The sequence below is a fragment of the Pipistrellus hanaki genome (genome assembly GCF_964339955.1).
Source record: "Pipistrellus hanaki genome assembly, chromosome: 5".
NCBI classification, from domain to species: domain Eukaryota; kingdom Metazoa; phylum Chordata; class Mammalia; order Chiroptera; family Vespertilionidae; genus Pipistrellus; species Pipistrellus hanaki.
Genome location: NC_140507.1, coordinates 4,012,261 through 4,026,926, shown reverse-complemented (window position 1 = coordinate 4,026,926; position 14,666 = coordinate 4,012,261). Strand labels below are relative to the sequence as shown.

The 14,666-nt window shown below is 43.0% G+C and overlaps 1 protein-coding gene across 3 annotated transcripts in view; it reads left to right on the top strand.

The window, feature by feature from the left end:
- CREBRF (CREB3 regulatory factor) overlaps window positions 1-14,666 on the top strand; it is a 46,916-nt gene that overhangs the window by 16,240 nt on the left and 16,010 nt on the right. For all 3 annotated transcript variants that reach the window (XM_084886174.1, XM_084886173.1, XM_084886175.1), the window contains exons 2-7: window positions 1,040-1,227; window positions 3,160-3,285; window positions 4,226-5,315; window positions 11,264-11,458; window positions 12,901-13,090; window positions 14,153-14,226. In XM_084886174.1, the coding sequence (XP_084742300.1) occupies window positions 1,219-1,227; window positions 3,160-3,285; window positions 4,226-5,315; window positions 11,264-11,458; window positions 12,901-13,090; window positions 14,153-14,226 (1,684 nt within the window). In that variant the 5' untranslated portion in view covers window positions 1,040-1,218. The remainder of the gene's footprint in view (window positions 1-1,039; window positions 1,228-3,159; window positions 3,286-4,225; window positions 5,316-11,263; window positions 11,459-12,900; window positions 13,091-14,152; window positions 14,227-14,666) is intronic.

Below are 14,666 nucleotides of genomic sequence, written 5' to 3'. Positions count from 1 at the left end.
AAGAAATGATGCTGCATCTAGACTGAATGAGAGCAGAGCTCATTGTAGGCAGTGGCTCTCAGCCTTTAGGGGGATCAGAGTCACCTGGAGGAACAGGCTGGTTAAAACAGGGCTCGGCCCCGCTTCCAGAGCTCCTGCTTTAGCAAGTCTGGGCTGGGCCCAAGCTTTTGCACTTCTGAGAATTTCCAGGTTGGCGCTGATGGTGCTGTGCCTGAGATCACACTTTGGGGACCACTGATCTAGGAAAAAAAATGATGAAAGGGGTATAGCTGTTTAGTTCCTAGTGATTAAGGCCTTCACAGAGGAGGTTTAAGGGGGCTAACATTTAAGTCTCTACCACTGTCGAGACCCTTTGCTGAGTGATTTGCAATCATTGTTTAACCCTGAAAAGCACTCTGCAAAGGAATCCTTCCTTCTCCCTAGAGTAGCGGTCGCCAACCATGGGTCCATGGACCACTGGTGGTGCAGCAAGGTCTGAAAGGTTGACGACCGCTGCCTTAGAGCTTACACATTTAAAAACTTGCATGAATAATTCTTACTTCAAGGCAGCTTTCACTTAGAGCTGAAAGAATAATGTTACACATACCACTCTATGAATATGATTGTATTTCATGTAGAGGTATGTTATATTGCATCGTTCACTGTTCACTGCTTTTCTTGTAGCTTTATGAGTGATGTAAATGTAGATTAACAGTAATGATTATACAATGGATGGAATTAAATGTTGCAGTGTTTTTTCTCATGCAGAACAGAAAGTGAATGGGAGCTTTACTTTAACATTAAGTATAGTACATCTTTTATATCACAAGAAAAATCAGCCTATGAATTTTTTTAATGTCTCTAGTTGTTAATGACCAATTCTACTGTAGAATAAATAAAGGAAGGAATGGTGAATTTCAGAATAGTTGGTACTAAGAAAGGACCAAATTCTTGACCACAAGACTTGCTTCTTTAAAGTGTTCTTTGTTAAGGTCGCTTTGAAAGGTCAGCTTGTTTCTTAACGGTGCTCAGTGAAGTTGCGGTGTGTTCTGTTTGACAGATCCGCGCAGAAGAGAAAACCAGGGATCTCAGCAGTTGAACTGAAGGCACTCCAGGGAAACCTGCCGCTTATTGTGAAAATCATCTTTGATCCTGAAATTAAAAGTAAAGCTGGAAAGGAATTTACAGACAAGAAAAAAAAGAAGTTTGGGATCGGACTTACAGGATCTGGGCTTGGAAATGCCTCAGGTAAGTCATCCAGAGCGAGTGTAAGGTTTTCTGTTTTCCCACGGCAGAAAGTCAGTGTCATTGCTTCTGTAAGTTCTCCAATTCTTGACACAGCTGGACACACTATCTTTTTAAGGCATTTTCCTTCTGACTTTAGCTAGTTTTAAAGATAAACTTTCTCCCATTGCTTCTATTTTCTGCTTTGCGATATATAGCTTTAAATAACGAGCATGGCACAGGGCACGTGGTGAGTGGAAATTTAGTGAGAGGCGTACAGATCTGCTGGCTTCATGGGAGCTAAACCAACTGCCCTGAAATTAACCTGCCACCAAAAGCCTATTTTGTTGTTCTCCGCCTTCTTTCTGTTTCACAATTGTTCCTTTCCATTCATGCCTGTTGAATTTAAAAGTAATGAAGAGGAAATGGTGTCTGTCTTCCATACACATACATCCCCACACACATATATACAGGAGTAGGCAAATGTGGTCTACAGTTGTGAGTATGCAAACGTTTATTCTTGTATTATTTACTCTATTTCCCAAACAACTGTAAGCCTACTTTTGCCCACCTCTGTATATACCTCTCACAAAACATGTTTAAGAGTGATTATATCCGTTTATTTTTTTAAATTTCTTTATTGATTAAGTAGATCCATTTATATTACTACTTCGAATTCATCAGTTCTGGTTTCAGGCAATCACTGAAACAATAAATGAAGCCCTGTTAGTCCCCACTCAGCATATACAGCTTCTTCCCTTACTCCTGCCATTATCTTTCACCCTCTCCCCTCTGTGTGTTCAGTGCTGAGGAGAGATCTAAAAATAATGAGAAGGCATGGGCTCTTCGGTGCTCTGTGTGAGGCCAAGCAGAACTATGCCTTGAGCAAAGGAAGTTAGGAACTTGCTGGGACTGTGCAGCGACTCGGAGGCAGGCAGCAGAGGCACAGAAGGGAATTTGCTGGCTGATGTTAAAAAGACCAGCGGCCTGCCTCCACCCCAACCTCCCTGCCAAGTGGGCCGCACATACCCATTCAGAGTTCTTTCCCATTCAAGTTGTAATTTGCTGTTTATCAAATACTTGAATTTGGGACTATAAGACACTTATTTTGAGTTTGCAGTCTTGTAGAGTTGGGGAAAATCAGAAAGGAATGGGGTGGGATGTTCCAATGAAGGAAAACATGACGAGAGAGTATGTATGATAAAGGTGTATGTATACAAAAATGTAAACAAGCGGACTAATAATTTTTTAATGTTTCAGCAGAAACTTACTGAATAAGAACAAAAAGGCAAAGAGGGAATATTCACTCTAGAGTGGTTTATAGAGACGTTGAAATGGAAAAGGAGGATGGATTAACTCTGGGTGCCTCGGCTTTTCCCCTTTCTTATTTATTATAGAACAAATTGCACACTTTTCAGGAGTCAGGATTAAAGCTGCTGAGCTCTAAGTCACTGGTCTCACCCAGGGGATTTGGGGATATTTGGCTGGTTGTATCTCCATCACGTTCCTGGAGGCATTCGTTGACTAGAGATGCCCACGTTCTCTTCCAGCCTGTTTTGAGGACTCACTCAGGAGTCCAGAGTTAGACTGACCCAGGAAATGGCAGCTCTCCTCTTCAGGGAGAGTTAGTACAGAGAGTTAGTACTTAGAGATGGACTTGAAGAATATTTATAGCCTACTAAAAGTATTCATTAGGTACTGTATGCTGACTGGTGGCTAAATGAGCTTTAGTTTTTAGAGGTTAAGTATTATGAACAATTGACACTCGTTTTGTTTTTACATATCTTAGTTATTTTCGTAACTAAACCCACAGCTAAATGCTAAATGTCTTAGATGTACTAACAGGAGAAGAAACACAATTGTTTTCTGAAAATAGTAGGTGTGGGGATGGGGCAAATGTGTAATGAATTGTCTTGAGTAGTCTTCCACGAGCTAAAACTAACCCTCTCTGTGTAGCCCAGTGTGAGCGGAATGGACCCGCCTTTCGGGGATGCCTTCCGAAGCCACACTTTCTCGGAACAGACTCTGATGAGCACAGACCTCTTAGCAAACAGCTCAGATCCAGATTTCATGTATGAACTGGTAAGTAACATGTGCTTGTATTCTTTGATTTGTGGTAAAAGTGTTTTGGTAGAGTTTTTTTATTTATAAAGGCCAAATTTGATTCTTGTGATTGTGAGTCTAGTCATTTTAGAAGGACGTATGAGCCCATTGAAAATAGTAAGAGGAATGGTTTTCTGAATACCCTGAGTCTGGTTTTCGATGAGGAGGATGGGAAGCAGTCTTTCTTTCATATATCTAAAGACTAAAAGACTTTTGAACTGGAAAATTTACAAATGGTAACATTGAGCAAGGCATACGACAAAATGTGAGACAAAAATTAGCAATTCCAAGCAATATCTGCTTTTTAACATGAAAGTATATGATGACGCAGCCTTTCATGTTAGTCCATTAGAGCTTAACTGAATTCTTTGTAATGGCTGCACAGTCTTAATCACATCTCTACTCATGAGGAGTATTTTATTTGCCAAGCCTGAAAGTTGTTACAAGGTCTTCCAGAGAGCTTCTTAGTCTGTGGCTGAGTTCCAGCTCTCTTTGGCTTGCTCTTTGCCTCTAGCTTTAAGTTCATTTAAGAAGGCATATTCTTCTGTGATGAAGGTGAGGTCTTTACTGTTTGCTTTGTAAATGAGCCTGTTTCTAAGGAGGTACCAATATCCTTTAGGTCAAAGATCAGGAAATATAAACTTTTTTTCAGGAAGAGTGTTTATAGTAAAGTTTAATAGGCCTTGATATTTGCACCGTACTTCAACCTCTCAAGGGACATGTTTTCCCTCTTTTTTTTTCTTGCCCAAGGAAATGATGTTACCTATATGGAATGGTAAAGTTTCATGTAAGTAGCCTTTATCTTAAAATAAACAGAGCAGAGTTCAAGCACTTGTTTATCAATTTAATATATGGACGAGGATGGAGGTGGATATTTATTTCCTAAAATATGTGTGTAATTTTTTTAAACCTTTCTCAGGATAGAGAGATGAACTACCAGCAGAATCCTAGAGACAGCTTCCTTTCTTTGGAGGACTGCAAAGACATTGAAAACCTGGAGTCTTTCACAGATGTCCTGGATAACGAGGGCACTTTAACTTCAAACTGGGAACAGTGGGATACATACTGTGAAGACTTAACAAAGTACACCAAGCTAACCAGCTGTGACATCTGGGGAACAAAAGAAGTGGATTACTTGGGTCTTGATGACTTTTCCAGCCCTTACCAAGATGAAGAGGTCATAAGCAAAACTCCAACTCTGGCCCAGCTTAATAGTGAAGACTCCCAGTCTGTTTCTGATTCCCTGTACTACCCAGATTCCCTTTTCAGTGTCAAACAAAATCCCTTGCCCTCTTCATTCCCTGGTAAAAAGATCGCAAGCAGAGCAGCTGCCCCGGTGTGTTCTTTTAAGATTCTTCAAGCTGAGGTCCCTTTGTCAGACTGTGTCCAAAAAGCCAGTAAACCCACTTCAAGCACACAAATCATGGTAAAGACCAACATGCATCTTACTGAGAAGGTGAACTTTCACGTTGAATGTAAAGACTATGTTAAAAAGGCAAAAGTAAGGATCAGCCCCGTGCAGCAGAGCCGGCCGTTGCTGAGCCAGGCTCACGCAGACGCCGCAAAGGAGAACACCTGCTACTGTGGGGTGGTGGCAAAGAGGCCAGAAAAGAAAGGGACGGAGCCTCTTCAGGGTCATGCCACTCCAGCTTTGCCTTTTAAAGAAACCCAGGAACTACTACTCAGTCCCCTGCCCCAAGAGGGCCCGGGGGCAATTGCTGCAGGAGAGAGCAGCAGCCTTTCTGCCAGCACATCGGCCTCAGATTCATCCCAGAAGAAAGAAGAGCACAACTACTCCCTCTTCGTCTCCGACAGCCTGGGTGAGCAGCCAGCCAAGTGCAGCCCCGAGGGAGAGGAGGAGGACGACGACGATGTCGATGATGAGGACCACGATGAAGGGTTTGGCAGCGAGCACGAACTTTCCGAAAATGAGGAGGAGGAGGAGGAAGAGGAGGAAGATTATGAAGATGACAAGGATGATGATATTAGTGACACTTTCTCTGAACCAGGTATTCTAATGCTTAGAGGCTTACAGACTGCTGTCTCCTCCTGTGTGGAAATAGGAAGTTTTGCTGGGGATGCTTTCTTTGTCTTAGTGTGAGGATTGAATGACTTAATATCTTGGCTCGGATATGTAAGTGGTTTTTAGCTATTCAGACAGCTCTAAAATAATCACTTTTGCTCATATTGTGGCTCATATGCTGATTTCCTCGAGGGCTACTTCTAAATTTATTTCATGCTAAGTGACCTGATTTATCACTCTCTTGAGCAGCTGTGCAACGATGCCAAGAATTGATTGGCTTAAAAATATTCCCTTTTTATGCACGAGTCGTTCTGTTATTGTTGAGGTAAGTTAGGAGTCCCTAGAATGAGGAACCAAGGGATGATGGTTTATGTTACTCATGACAATAACCAACCGAGCCTACTGGGTGAATAATGTAGAAGAGAGCTTTTTCTCTGTCTGCTGCATCTTTTGTTTGCACAGTATTTTTCCGCTGAAGAAAAATACCTGCTATCACTGAATAAGCACGAAGGAGACTGTTTTATTTATATATAGCCCTTACAAATAGAGGGAGAAAGAAAGAGACCTGTGGGGAGCTGGTCCACTCCAGCATTTACATGCTTGGGCTGTTGCTGCTGTTGGCTTGTGCCGTTTATTTATGAAAATGGCATTGCCAATTGGAACACAGTTAACACACAAAGAAGTGAAGATCTTCAAGTTTAAGCAAGAGTTATTTTCTTCAGAAATAATGTTGATACTGTAACACCTACATGAAAAATCAAGTTATTCAAAAACGTTAACATTGTCAAAGAAATGCCTTCCCGTTTGTTATGATGATTGCTGGAATTGCCAGCAGTGTAAACATTGGCATTTAATTTTTGGAAGGGTTTTGAAGGCATAGTAGCTGTATTGTAGGCACTGGAGCACTGTTATTACTGAAAGACTCCTTTTAGTGCACTCTTACTATTACACACATGCTTAGCTTGATGCATTTGATACAACCACGTTGTTTGACTTGGGTGGGGTTGCAACTAAGGAAAAGGTACATTAAGTTTAATATGGAGGAAAGGAGGTTTCGCCTTGTCTTTGGTTTACTTTTGAATGCTATATAGTCTAGATAGAACAATCGTCTTTCCTCCTCAGCAGGAGAATTTTTCAACAAACTAATAAAATCTGCTTTGAATGTTTCAAGGGAAGTTGTCTTTGTAGCGGTGGTTTACTTAGCCTCCCTCCCCTAGGAAGACGAGTGTGGTCCTGGGTCTGGCAGCTCAGCCCTGTGGCTTGAGGACATGTTTGGAATTAGGATAGGAGGCGGGGAGGAGGGAGGCCAGCAGGAGACAGGTAGTAACGGAGGGAAATGGAAAGTGTAGGGAAGGAAATCCCTTTGCCAGCTGGCGTTTAAAGGAATAGATAAATCAGTGAGCAAGGCCCTCCACCGCAGCCAGGCAAGGACCGATGTGTGCTGCCTGCCCCACTTCTGGTGTTAGCTTTTCTCTTCTTTGACTTCTAACTCCCCTGTACATTCATTCTTGAGCTTTTGACTTGGTTTTGTGTTGGGGGGTGAGTGAGTCCATGAAGAGAGGCCATTGGTAGATTGGGGGGTGAGTGGGTCCATGAAGAGAGGCCATTGGTAGATTGGGGGGTGAGTGGGTCCATGAAGAGAGGCCATTGGTAGATTGGGGGGTGAGTGGGTCCATGAAGAGAGGCCATTGGTAGATTGGGGGTGAGTGGGTCCATGAAGAGAGGCCATTGGTAGATTGGGTGAGTGGGTCCATGAAGAGAGGCCATTTCCGTTTTCTCTGTTCCAGCCGGGAACAGTGTCAGAGTTGGTATTGTCCTGGTAGGCCGCATTTCCGTGCTGGTGTTAAGAAGCAACCGGCGCTGCCCTAAGACTCTGCAGGGCTGGCTCTCCTCTTGGTGCAACTTAACATGCTGAGTGTTTGGATGGCATTGAATTCGCTTACTTTCATTTGACTTCAAGTCCAACCTCCTTGGGTTAGGATCACTTATTAGTTCTCACAAACGTTAAAAGTATGATAGTCTTAAATCAGCACAATTTGGTGGTTATAACTGGGCTTTATTCATATTTGCTAATGAAAATGTCCCCTTTTCTTGAAAGAATGAGTTAAACAAGCGACTTCAGGGGTGCACAAGTGAGTTATTGGTGAGAAGCAGGAAGGAATTCTTTGAAGCTGAAAAGTGGAATAGTTATAGTTTCTTCAGAGTACTAGTTTTAGAGTGGGTTGATTGGTTTAATTTGCAGCAGACAGTTTATAAAGGCCCTTTTGTGGTGACTAGCTCCCTGGATGCTGGTTCTTGGCACTCCGCTGCTACAGTGCCCGAGCCTACAAAGCTCTAGGAGAGGTGTAAATGGAGTTTCAGTCCCCACTCTGGACCTGCTGCCAAGTTTTAATAGAGCCTATTCTGTGGTCGGGCTCCATTGCTTGGGGTCACGGAGTTCCATGGGGTAAGATTAAGAACTGGGCCCCCAGAATGAGAGTTCACTTTGTAATCCCTAGTAAACATTTTTACCATAGACTTTACCAGCTTAATGGCAGTAATGCTCGCCAACCAAAGATGTGGGCTTGGAATTTTAGGCAATAAATAATCCTTTTTGACTTTCTTTTGATAATCATGTCAGGAAGGAATGAGATCAGTATGGTGACCCATTAAATGAAAAAAAGAGGGGGGAGGGCTGGTGGGAAATGTTGAGTGCCTCCTTTGTGTCTGGCACTGTGTGCATTAGGCATTGGCTGTACAGAGATGAGCAGAATAGACATGATCCTCATCTTCATGGGCTCAGAGTTGACTGGATCTATTTACTGTTGTGATTTCTGTCTTCTAATACATTTCTCTGTGCTGGGACTCGGCCAGAGAGAGGTGCAGGATGAGTTTCTAACACCTTATTTGACCGTAGAACTCACTTGGGGATGAAGGCATATCTTATAGTAATAGTGCTTCTCAGAACATACTTAAAGAGATAGTTACAGACATTAAATGCTCAACCAGTGAGCTGGGAATATAATATTTCTGCATTTTACTGGATCACGGTAGTCTCTGTATTAAAAGATGGATGACTTTAGCTAATAAGTCCATTGTGTGTGTGTGCGCGCGTGCGCTCGAACGTGTACTGTAGTGTATGCTCTTAGAAAATAGCCTTAACCCCGTGGTCAGCAAACTGTGGCTCTTTGGCCCCTTGAGTGTGGCTCCTCCACAAAATACCATGGCCTGGGAAAGTCTATTTTGAAGAAGTGTCATTAGAAGAAGTTTAAGTTTAAAAAATTTGGCTCTCAGAAGAAATTTCAATCGTTGTCCTGTTGATATTTAGCTCTGTTGACTAATGAGTTTGCCGACCACTGCTCTAACTGATTTAGCTCAGCGGATAGAGCGTGGTCCTGAGGACTGAAGAGTCCCAGGTTTGATTCCGGTCAAGGGCATGTACCCTTGGTTGTGGTCACATACCCAGTAGGGAGTGTGCAAGAGGCAGCTGAATCGATGTTTCTCTCTCATCAATGTTTCTAAGTCCCTATCCCTCTCCTCTCCTCTCTGTAAAAAATAAAAATATGTATATTTTTAAAAAGAAAGAAAACGTGAAAATATTAGGTCAAAGAAAACAGATTATACAACAGTAAATAAAACTGGTAATTAATTTGGGTGGGATAGAAGAAATAAAAATCTTCATGACTCTTTGAATTTAGACATGTCTAAATCCATTTAGACATTTCAACTGGAGAAGCACAGGGAAAGGGAGACATTCCGTTGGAGCTAAACTCCTTGAGTCCTGGGGCCTCAGTCAGTCCCAGGCTCTGCCCAGTCATTTAAGCCCTCCATGTGTGTGTTTCTTTGTGAGAGCGGGCTAATGATCTTTTCCTATCAGGTTCAGAAATGAAGTATCTTGAATGAAACATATAAGGACAAGTTGCTAGCTAAGGGAGCATATCATGTAGTGTTGGGGATATGGGTTCACCCCTTTAAGCCCCCACTTCTGTGGGCTCTCAGAAGTACACATAATCTCCACCCCCTGAGGAAGCTGTACATACACGTGTCCGCCCGATGCTTGGGCTGGAATAGACCTAATGTGGAACACCAGTTCTTGACGCTGGTGGGAAGATGGGAGTGTTGGGGTGGTCCGTCTGCCAGTGTTAGGTGTTCCTAGGCCTGTGAGGGTAATCACTGCGAGCCGGTGATTTTTGGTTGGCCGGGACAAGGGCTGTTTTAAAAGGCCATTTCAGGTGGCACAGTGAGGCCCTTGCATCTTTTCCAAAGCTACATGGCAAACTGGGAACAAGATAAAATCCTTCCGTTGGAAGCAAAGCATTCACACAAGTAAAAAGGCCAAAGCTATATAACAATTTTTAAAAATTGAACTTCTAGAAATTATTGTGTCGCTGAACTTGGGCATTATTTCTTATAAAAGATTGCGGTCCCACTGCCTGCCACTGTGTTCTAAAGAACCACAGGTGCACGCTAATGCCGTCCCGCACTTGTCCTCACTGCTGCCTCGAAATCATTTGCTGCTTCCAACTGATTCTCTTTTTAAAGGTCATGTGTTTTGAGGCATAATTTTCACACAGTAAAATCCACTCCCTTTGTGCCCAAACCCTGCAGTGAGTTTTCACAAAATGCACGTCATAATGTAATCACACTCAAGACAGAAGAATTTGATATCTATCTCTCTCTCTCTCTCTTTCCCTCTCTCTGTCTCTCTCTCTCTCTCTCTCTCTCTCTCTCTCTCTCTCTCACACACACACACACACACACACACACACACACACACACACCAGTTTCTCTCGTTTCTTTATAGTTAGTCCCTCCACCCCCAGCTCCTGGCAATCACTTTGTCCTTATAATGTTGCCTTTTCTAGAATGTCATATAAGTGGAATCATATTCTTAATTCTTAATCTGAACAAAACCTGTTAAAATTCTACCCCCCTACCCCCAAACGCTTGGATGTCATCACTTTCTTAGTGTCAGTTGCAGAGGAGTCACATTTTTAGTAGGGAAAGTGGTCCCTCTGCTTGGCCAGTGCAGCCCAGTTTTTTCTGGCTACCTTAGGTTTGGGGTTGTGGGCGTCCTGTGCCTGGCCCATCCCCACCACCCCAGGTGCCCAGCCCTAGTGCATAGGACACATACACGGTGGGCGTTCTCTGGGGGTATGTGCGAGTGAGAGGTCAGCCTGTATTGGGACTGATCAGTCGTTCTAGCAGCTCAGAATTACGTATTTTCGGAAATTTCCTATTAGTAAGGAAAACAACTTCTTAAAAAATGAAGTAAATGCAGATTGTTTCCAGTAAAACATTAGAATAGGCATTTACATTTTATTTGTTTTTAATATGGAACGCTTCACGAATTTGCACGTCATCCTTGCGCAGGGGCTATGCTAATCTTCTCTGTATCGTTACAGTTTTAGTATATGTGCTGCAGAAGCAAGCATGGCGTATACACTTTTAATAGCCTCTGTAGAACTGCCCTTTGTGTGCTTTCAATGCCTAGTACGATATCACCCCAGAAATGCACACAGCTTTCTGTTGGGGTGTTTGAGAGGCGTTGGTATTAAAAAGACATTTTAAGGTCACAGTATAGTCACTAAGTACCATTATCTTATGGTCCTTTTGAGATTTCTGTAGTTGTATTTCATTATTCTCTCAATCCTATGTGAAAATACAGAGTGTCACATAGTAACTTATAAAAACCAAAGAGAAACACCAACAAGATAGTATAGTCATCTATGTTTCTTATCTTTGTCTGAATATTTTATGAGTTAGAGATTTCCATTGGAAAGGGTATTGTATAGACCTGGTTCATAATCTTTGACATGCCAGTGATTAGCAATGATGTTTTCAGATGAAAGGAAGTGTTTCAAGGGACAAATAGAAGGGTCTTTTTGTTTGTCCTGGTCGGTTTATTGAGATCCGTGGCATTAAAAACTGGGGTGGGGCTTTCTTCTCTTTAAGGGTATGAAAATGACTCCGTGGAAGACTTGAAGGAGATGACTGCGGTGTCCTCTCGGAAGAGAGGTAAAAGGAGATACTTCTGGGAGTACAGTGAACAGCTCACCCCGTCACAGCCAGAGAGGATGCTCAGGCCGTCTGAATGGAACCGAGACACCTTGCCAAGTAATGTGTATCAGAAAAATGGCTTGCATCACGGTAAGAGGGTATTGTGGTCAAATGTTTTGTGTCACTTTGCGTAGATGCTAAGCCATGTTTAATCATTGTATGTAGGTGTTCACCCCTTCCTAGCAAGCTGGAGAGCGAAGCAGTAGAGCTGCTGTGTTTGCGCAAAGAGCTTGACCAGGGTTGAGAACCATTACCTAGACAGGGAGGCAAGCCTGTGCAAAATGATTTCATTTCCGGCTACTTCCAGGAAATGATCAGGAAGCTCTGATTCCTGACCCGTCACAGTTGCTATGAATCGCAGGGTTGGGAAGGAGAACGGGCTACAGCACTCACTTTCATTCTCATTCAGTCTCCAGGCCTAATATGGACGGGAGATTGGGATCCACAGGGTCGGGGGAAGAAAGGAGGGGGAGGAAAAGAGGAGAAATAGTCGTATGAAAAGGAATGGAGAGAGAAGAGTGGGAAATAAGGGTTGAGAGAAGCTTATAATCTTAGGCAGGTCAAATTTGGAATTGTGAACCCAGGGCGATGTAATTAAATAGAATTCCTTCTGCAAAAACGTGATTTTTTATGTTAATCCAAAAATCTGTTCCATACTTTTACATTAACCCATAGAGGAGGGCGTTAGTCAGATTGGTGCTCAGTACGCGGTCTAGTAATCACTCCTGCAGCAGACTTCAGTTGCTCAGCATTTTGACACTGGAGTTGGATCAGAAGTATGCATGTGCCTCATTTTCCCTGGTACCCAGGCCTGTACTTTACTGTCTCTCAATGAAGGAAAACTCAGTTTTTGCCTTCAGATCAATTTTTCTACCTCATTGAAAAGACAGGACCAGTAAATAGGTCCACAAAGCATGTGGGGAGCACTAGGAAAGTTGTGTGGTGGTTCCGAGGCCAGAGCCAGCCCTCATGCCTGCAGTGACGGGCAGGAGCCCTGGAGTCTTCTGTGAGTTATATGCCAAACCAACCTTTCAAAAAAGGCAACCTTTACTGATGGACTTTTCAGTCCAACACAAGACTCTATATAATCTGACACATTTCAGTCAGAGCACCAAAGCATCTAAAATCTCCAAAATCTTTTTCTGACCATATACGGTATTAGACCCTAGCCCTGATTTTTCTGTGCAGGTGAGCTTGCATTCCAGGCCTAAAGTTTGAGATGCTTTTCACTGCCATGCAGATAATAAGAACCTGTCATACTGGGGCTGGAAACCTAGAGGTGGGAAGGAATGGAAATCATATCACCGCCATTTCTTGCAGTCACAGGGCGGGAAAGAGAGAAGGCCATGGTTCTAGCAGAGGGTGTTAGCATTCTGAGACTTCGGAAACGTGCCAAGACTTCTGGATAAGAAAAGGGGGGGGGCGGGGGGAGATGTGGTTTTAAAACCACAGGGCTTGTCACAGGGCTGCAGAAAATGTACCTCTTGTTAAATAAGACGGTGTCATTTACTCTTCTTTTAAACCACCTGTAGGCAAATACGCGGTAAAGAAGTCCCGGAGGACTGACGTCGAAGACCTGACTCCCAACCCGAAGAAGCTGCTGCAGATAGGCAACGAGCTGCGCAAGCTGAACAAAGTCATCAGCGACCTGACGCCCGTCAGCGAGCTGCCCCTGACCGCCCGGCCCCGGTCCCGGAAGGAGAAGAACAAGCTGGCCTCCCGGTTAGCGCTGGGCATGCTCGTGGTGGGAGTGAAGGCCAGGAGGGGGGCTGGCCTCGCCGCCAGCCTATGTGGAAGCTCACGTGCCCCTCCACCAGTTATTCAGAAATGGACTTTTATAAATGCTTCGAGAGAATTATAATCTTCCCTTTGAAAGTAAAAGGCACTGTCGATGCTTGGTGGGAAAAGTTTTTAAAGGGGAGAGGTAAACGGACTCCAGTCTAGTATAACAATGAACATTTTCATCGTAGCCTCGTGCTTTATTGTGTAGTAATTAAAATTCACCCCTTTTAGCGTACACTTCTATGACTTTTGGCAAACACCCTGATCATATAAGCACCGCCACAATCAAGATATTGAACATTTTCATTACCTTAAAAAATGTCCTCATGGTCCTTCGTAAACCCTTCTCCCGCCCTTAACCCCTCCCCACCACCCATCTGTGTTTTATTTGTAGTTTGTAGAACGTCATAGAGGTGGAGTCGTACAACAGATAGCCTTTTGACTCTGAGTTCTTTGGTTCGCCACGATGCATTTGACATTCACCCGTGTTGCTGTGCGGAGGAATAGTCTGTTCCTTTGCATTGCTGAGTGTGGTCCTTTGGAGGGCTGTCTGCAGTTCACCCGTTCACCAGCGGAAGGACATTTGGGTCGTTTCCAGTTTGGGGCAATTATGAGTAAAGCCACCATAAACACTCACTCACAGGTGTTTGTGTGAACATGAGATTTCATCTCTCTAGGAAATGAATGTTTATGTTTAATTTTATGAGAAAAACGGTCTTTAGTTATCTCCAAAGTATTAAAGCATATTTTTTAAAAGTTACTACTTTCAAGTTAGCTATATGTCCTATTTTATATCCCAACCAGCAATATATGAGGGCTTTATTTTTGAATATGTTTAAAATTTTTTAAAAATCAGTTTAGATCAATTATTATATTGTGGGTTTTTGGTAAATGAGTTACTGTTGTTAGGCAGTGTTTTTTGGTTACTATTAGAAAATGAAGAGAAAAAGTTCTGAATGTTCACTTAAAAAAAAGTGAACTAACTGTTTCTTCCTTTCACAGGGCTTGTCGGTTAAAGAAAAAAGCCCAGTATGAAGCTAATAAAGTGAAATTATGGGGCCTCAACACAGAATACGGTAAACCTACAGCTTTAAGAATTTGATTAACCTCCTGTTTCTTTGCTGACCACTCTTTTTCTTAGGTTTTTTGCTTTGCCTGTATTCTGCCCAGGTTTAGGCCAGCCTCCTTGTTGTTAATCCGTTCGGTAAGCTACACGCTCTTCTTACTCATTCCTGCCCCAGTGTGAGCATCTCCATCTGGGGCTTCCCGTCAGATCTCATCTCTGCCCTGAGGAGCTCATTAATTGTGAGCATAGTAATTTCTTACTTTCATAGTGGTGCTGCTGCGTTAGCCACATTTACTGACTACTGTTTATTTTAGCCTTTGAATGGATAGTTTAGATTCTGGTTTACAGGGTTGACTGCTCATGGATTTGTCTCTGTGCATGTTGAAATACAGAATCCTAGGCTTCTTCCCATATCCTCTGGATTGTAATCTGTGCAAGGAGAGCCAGGAA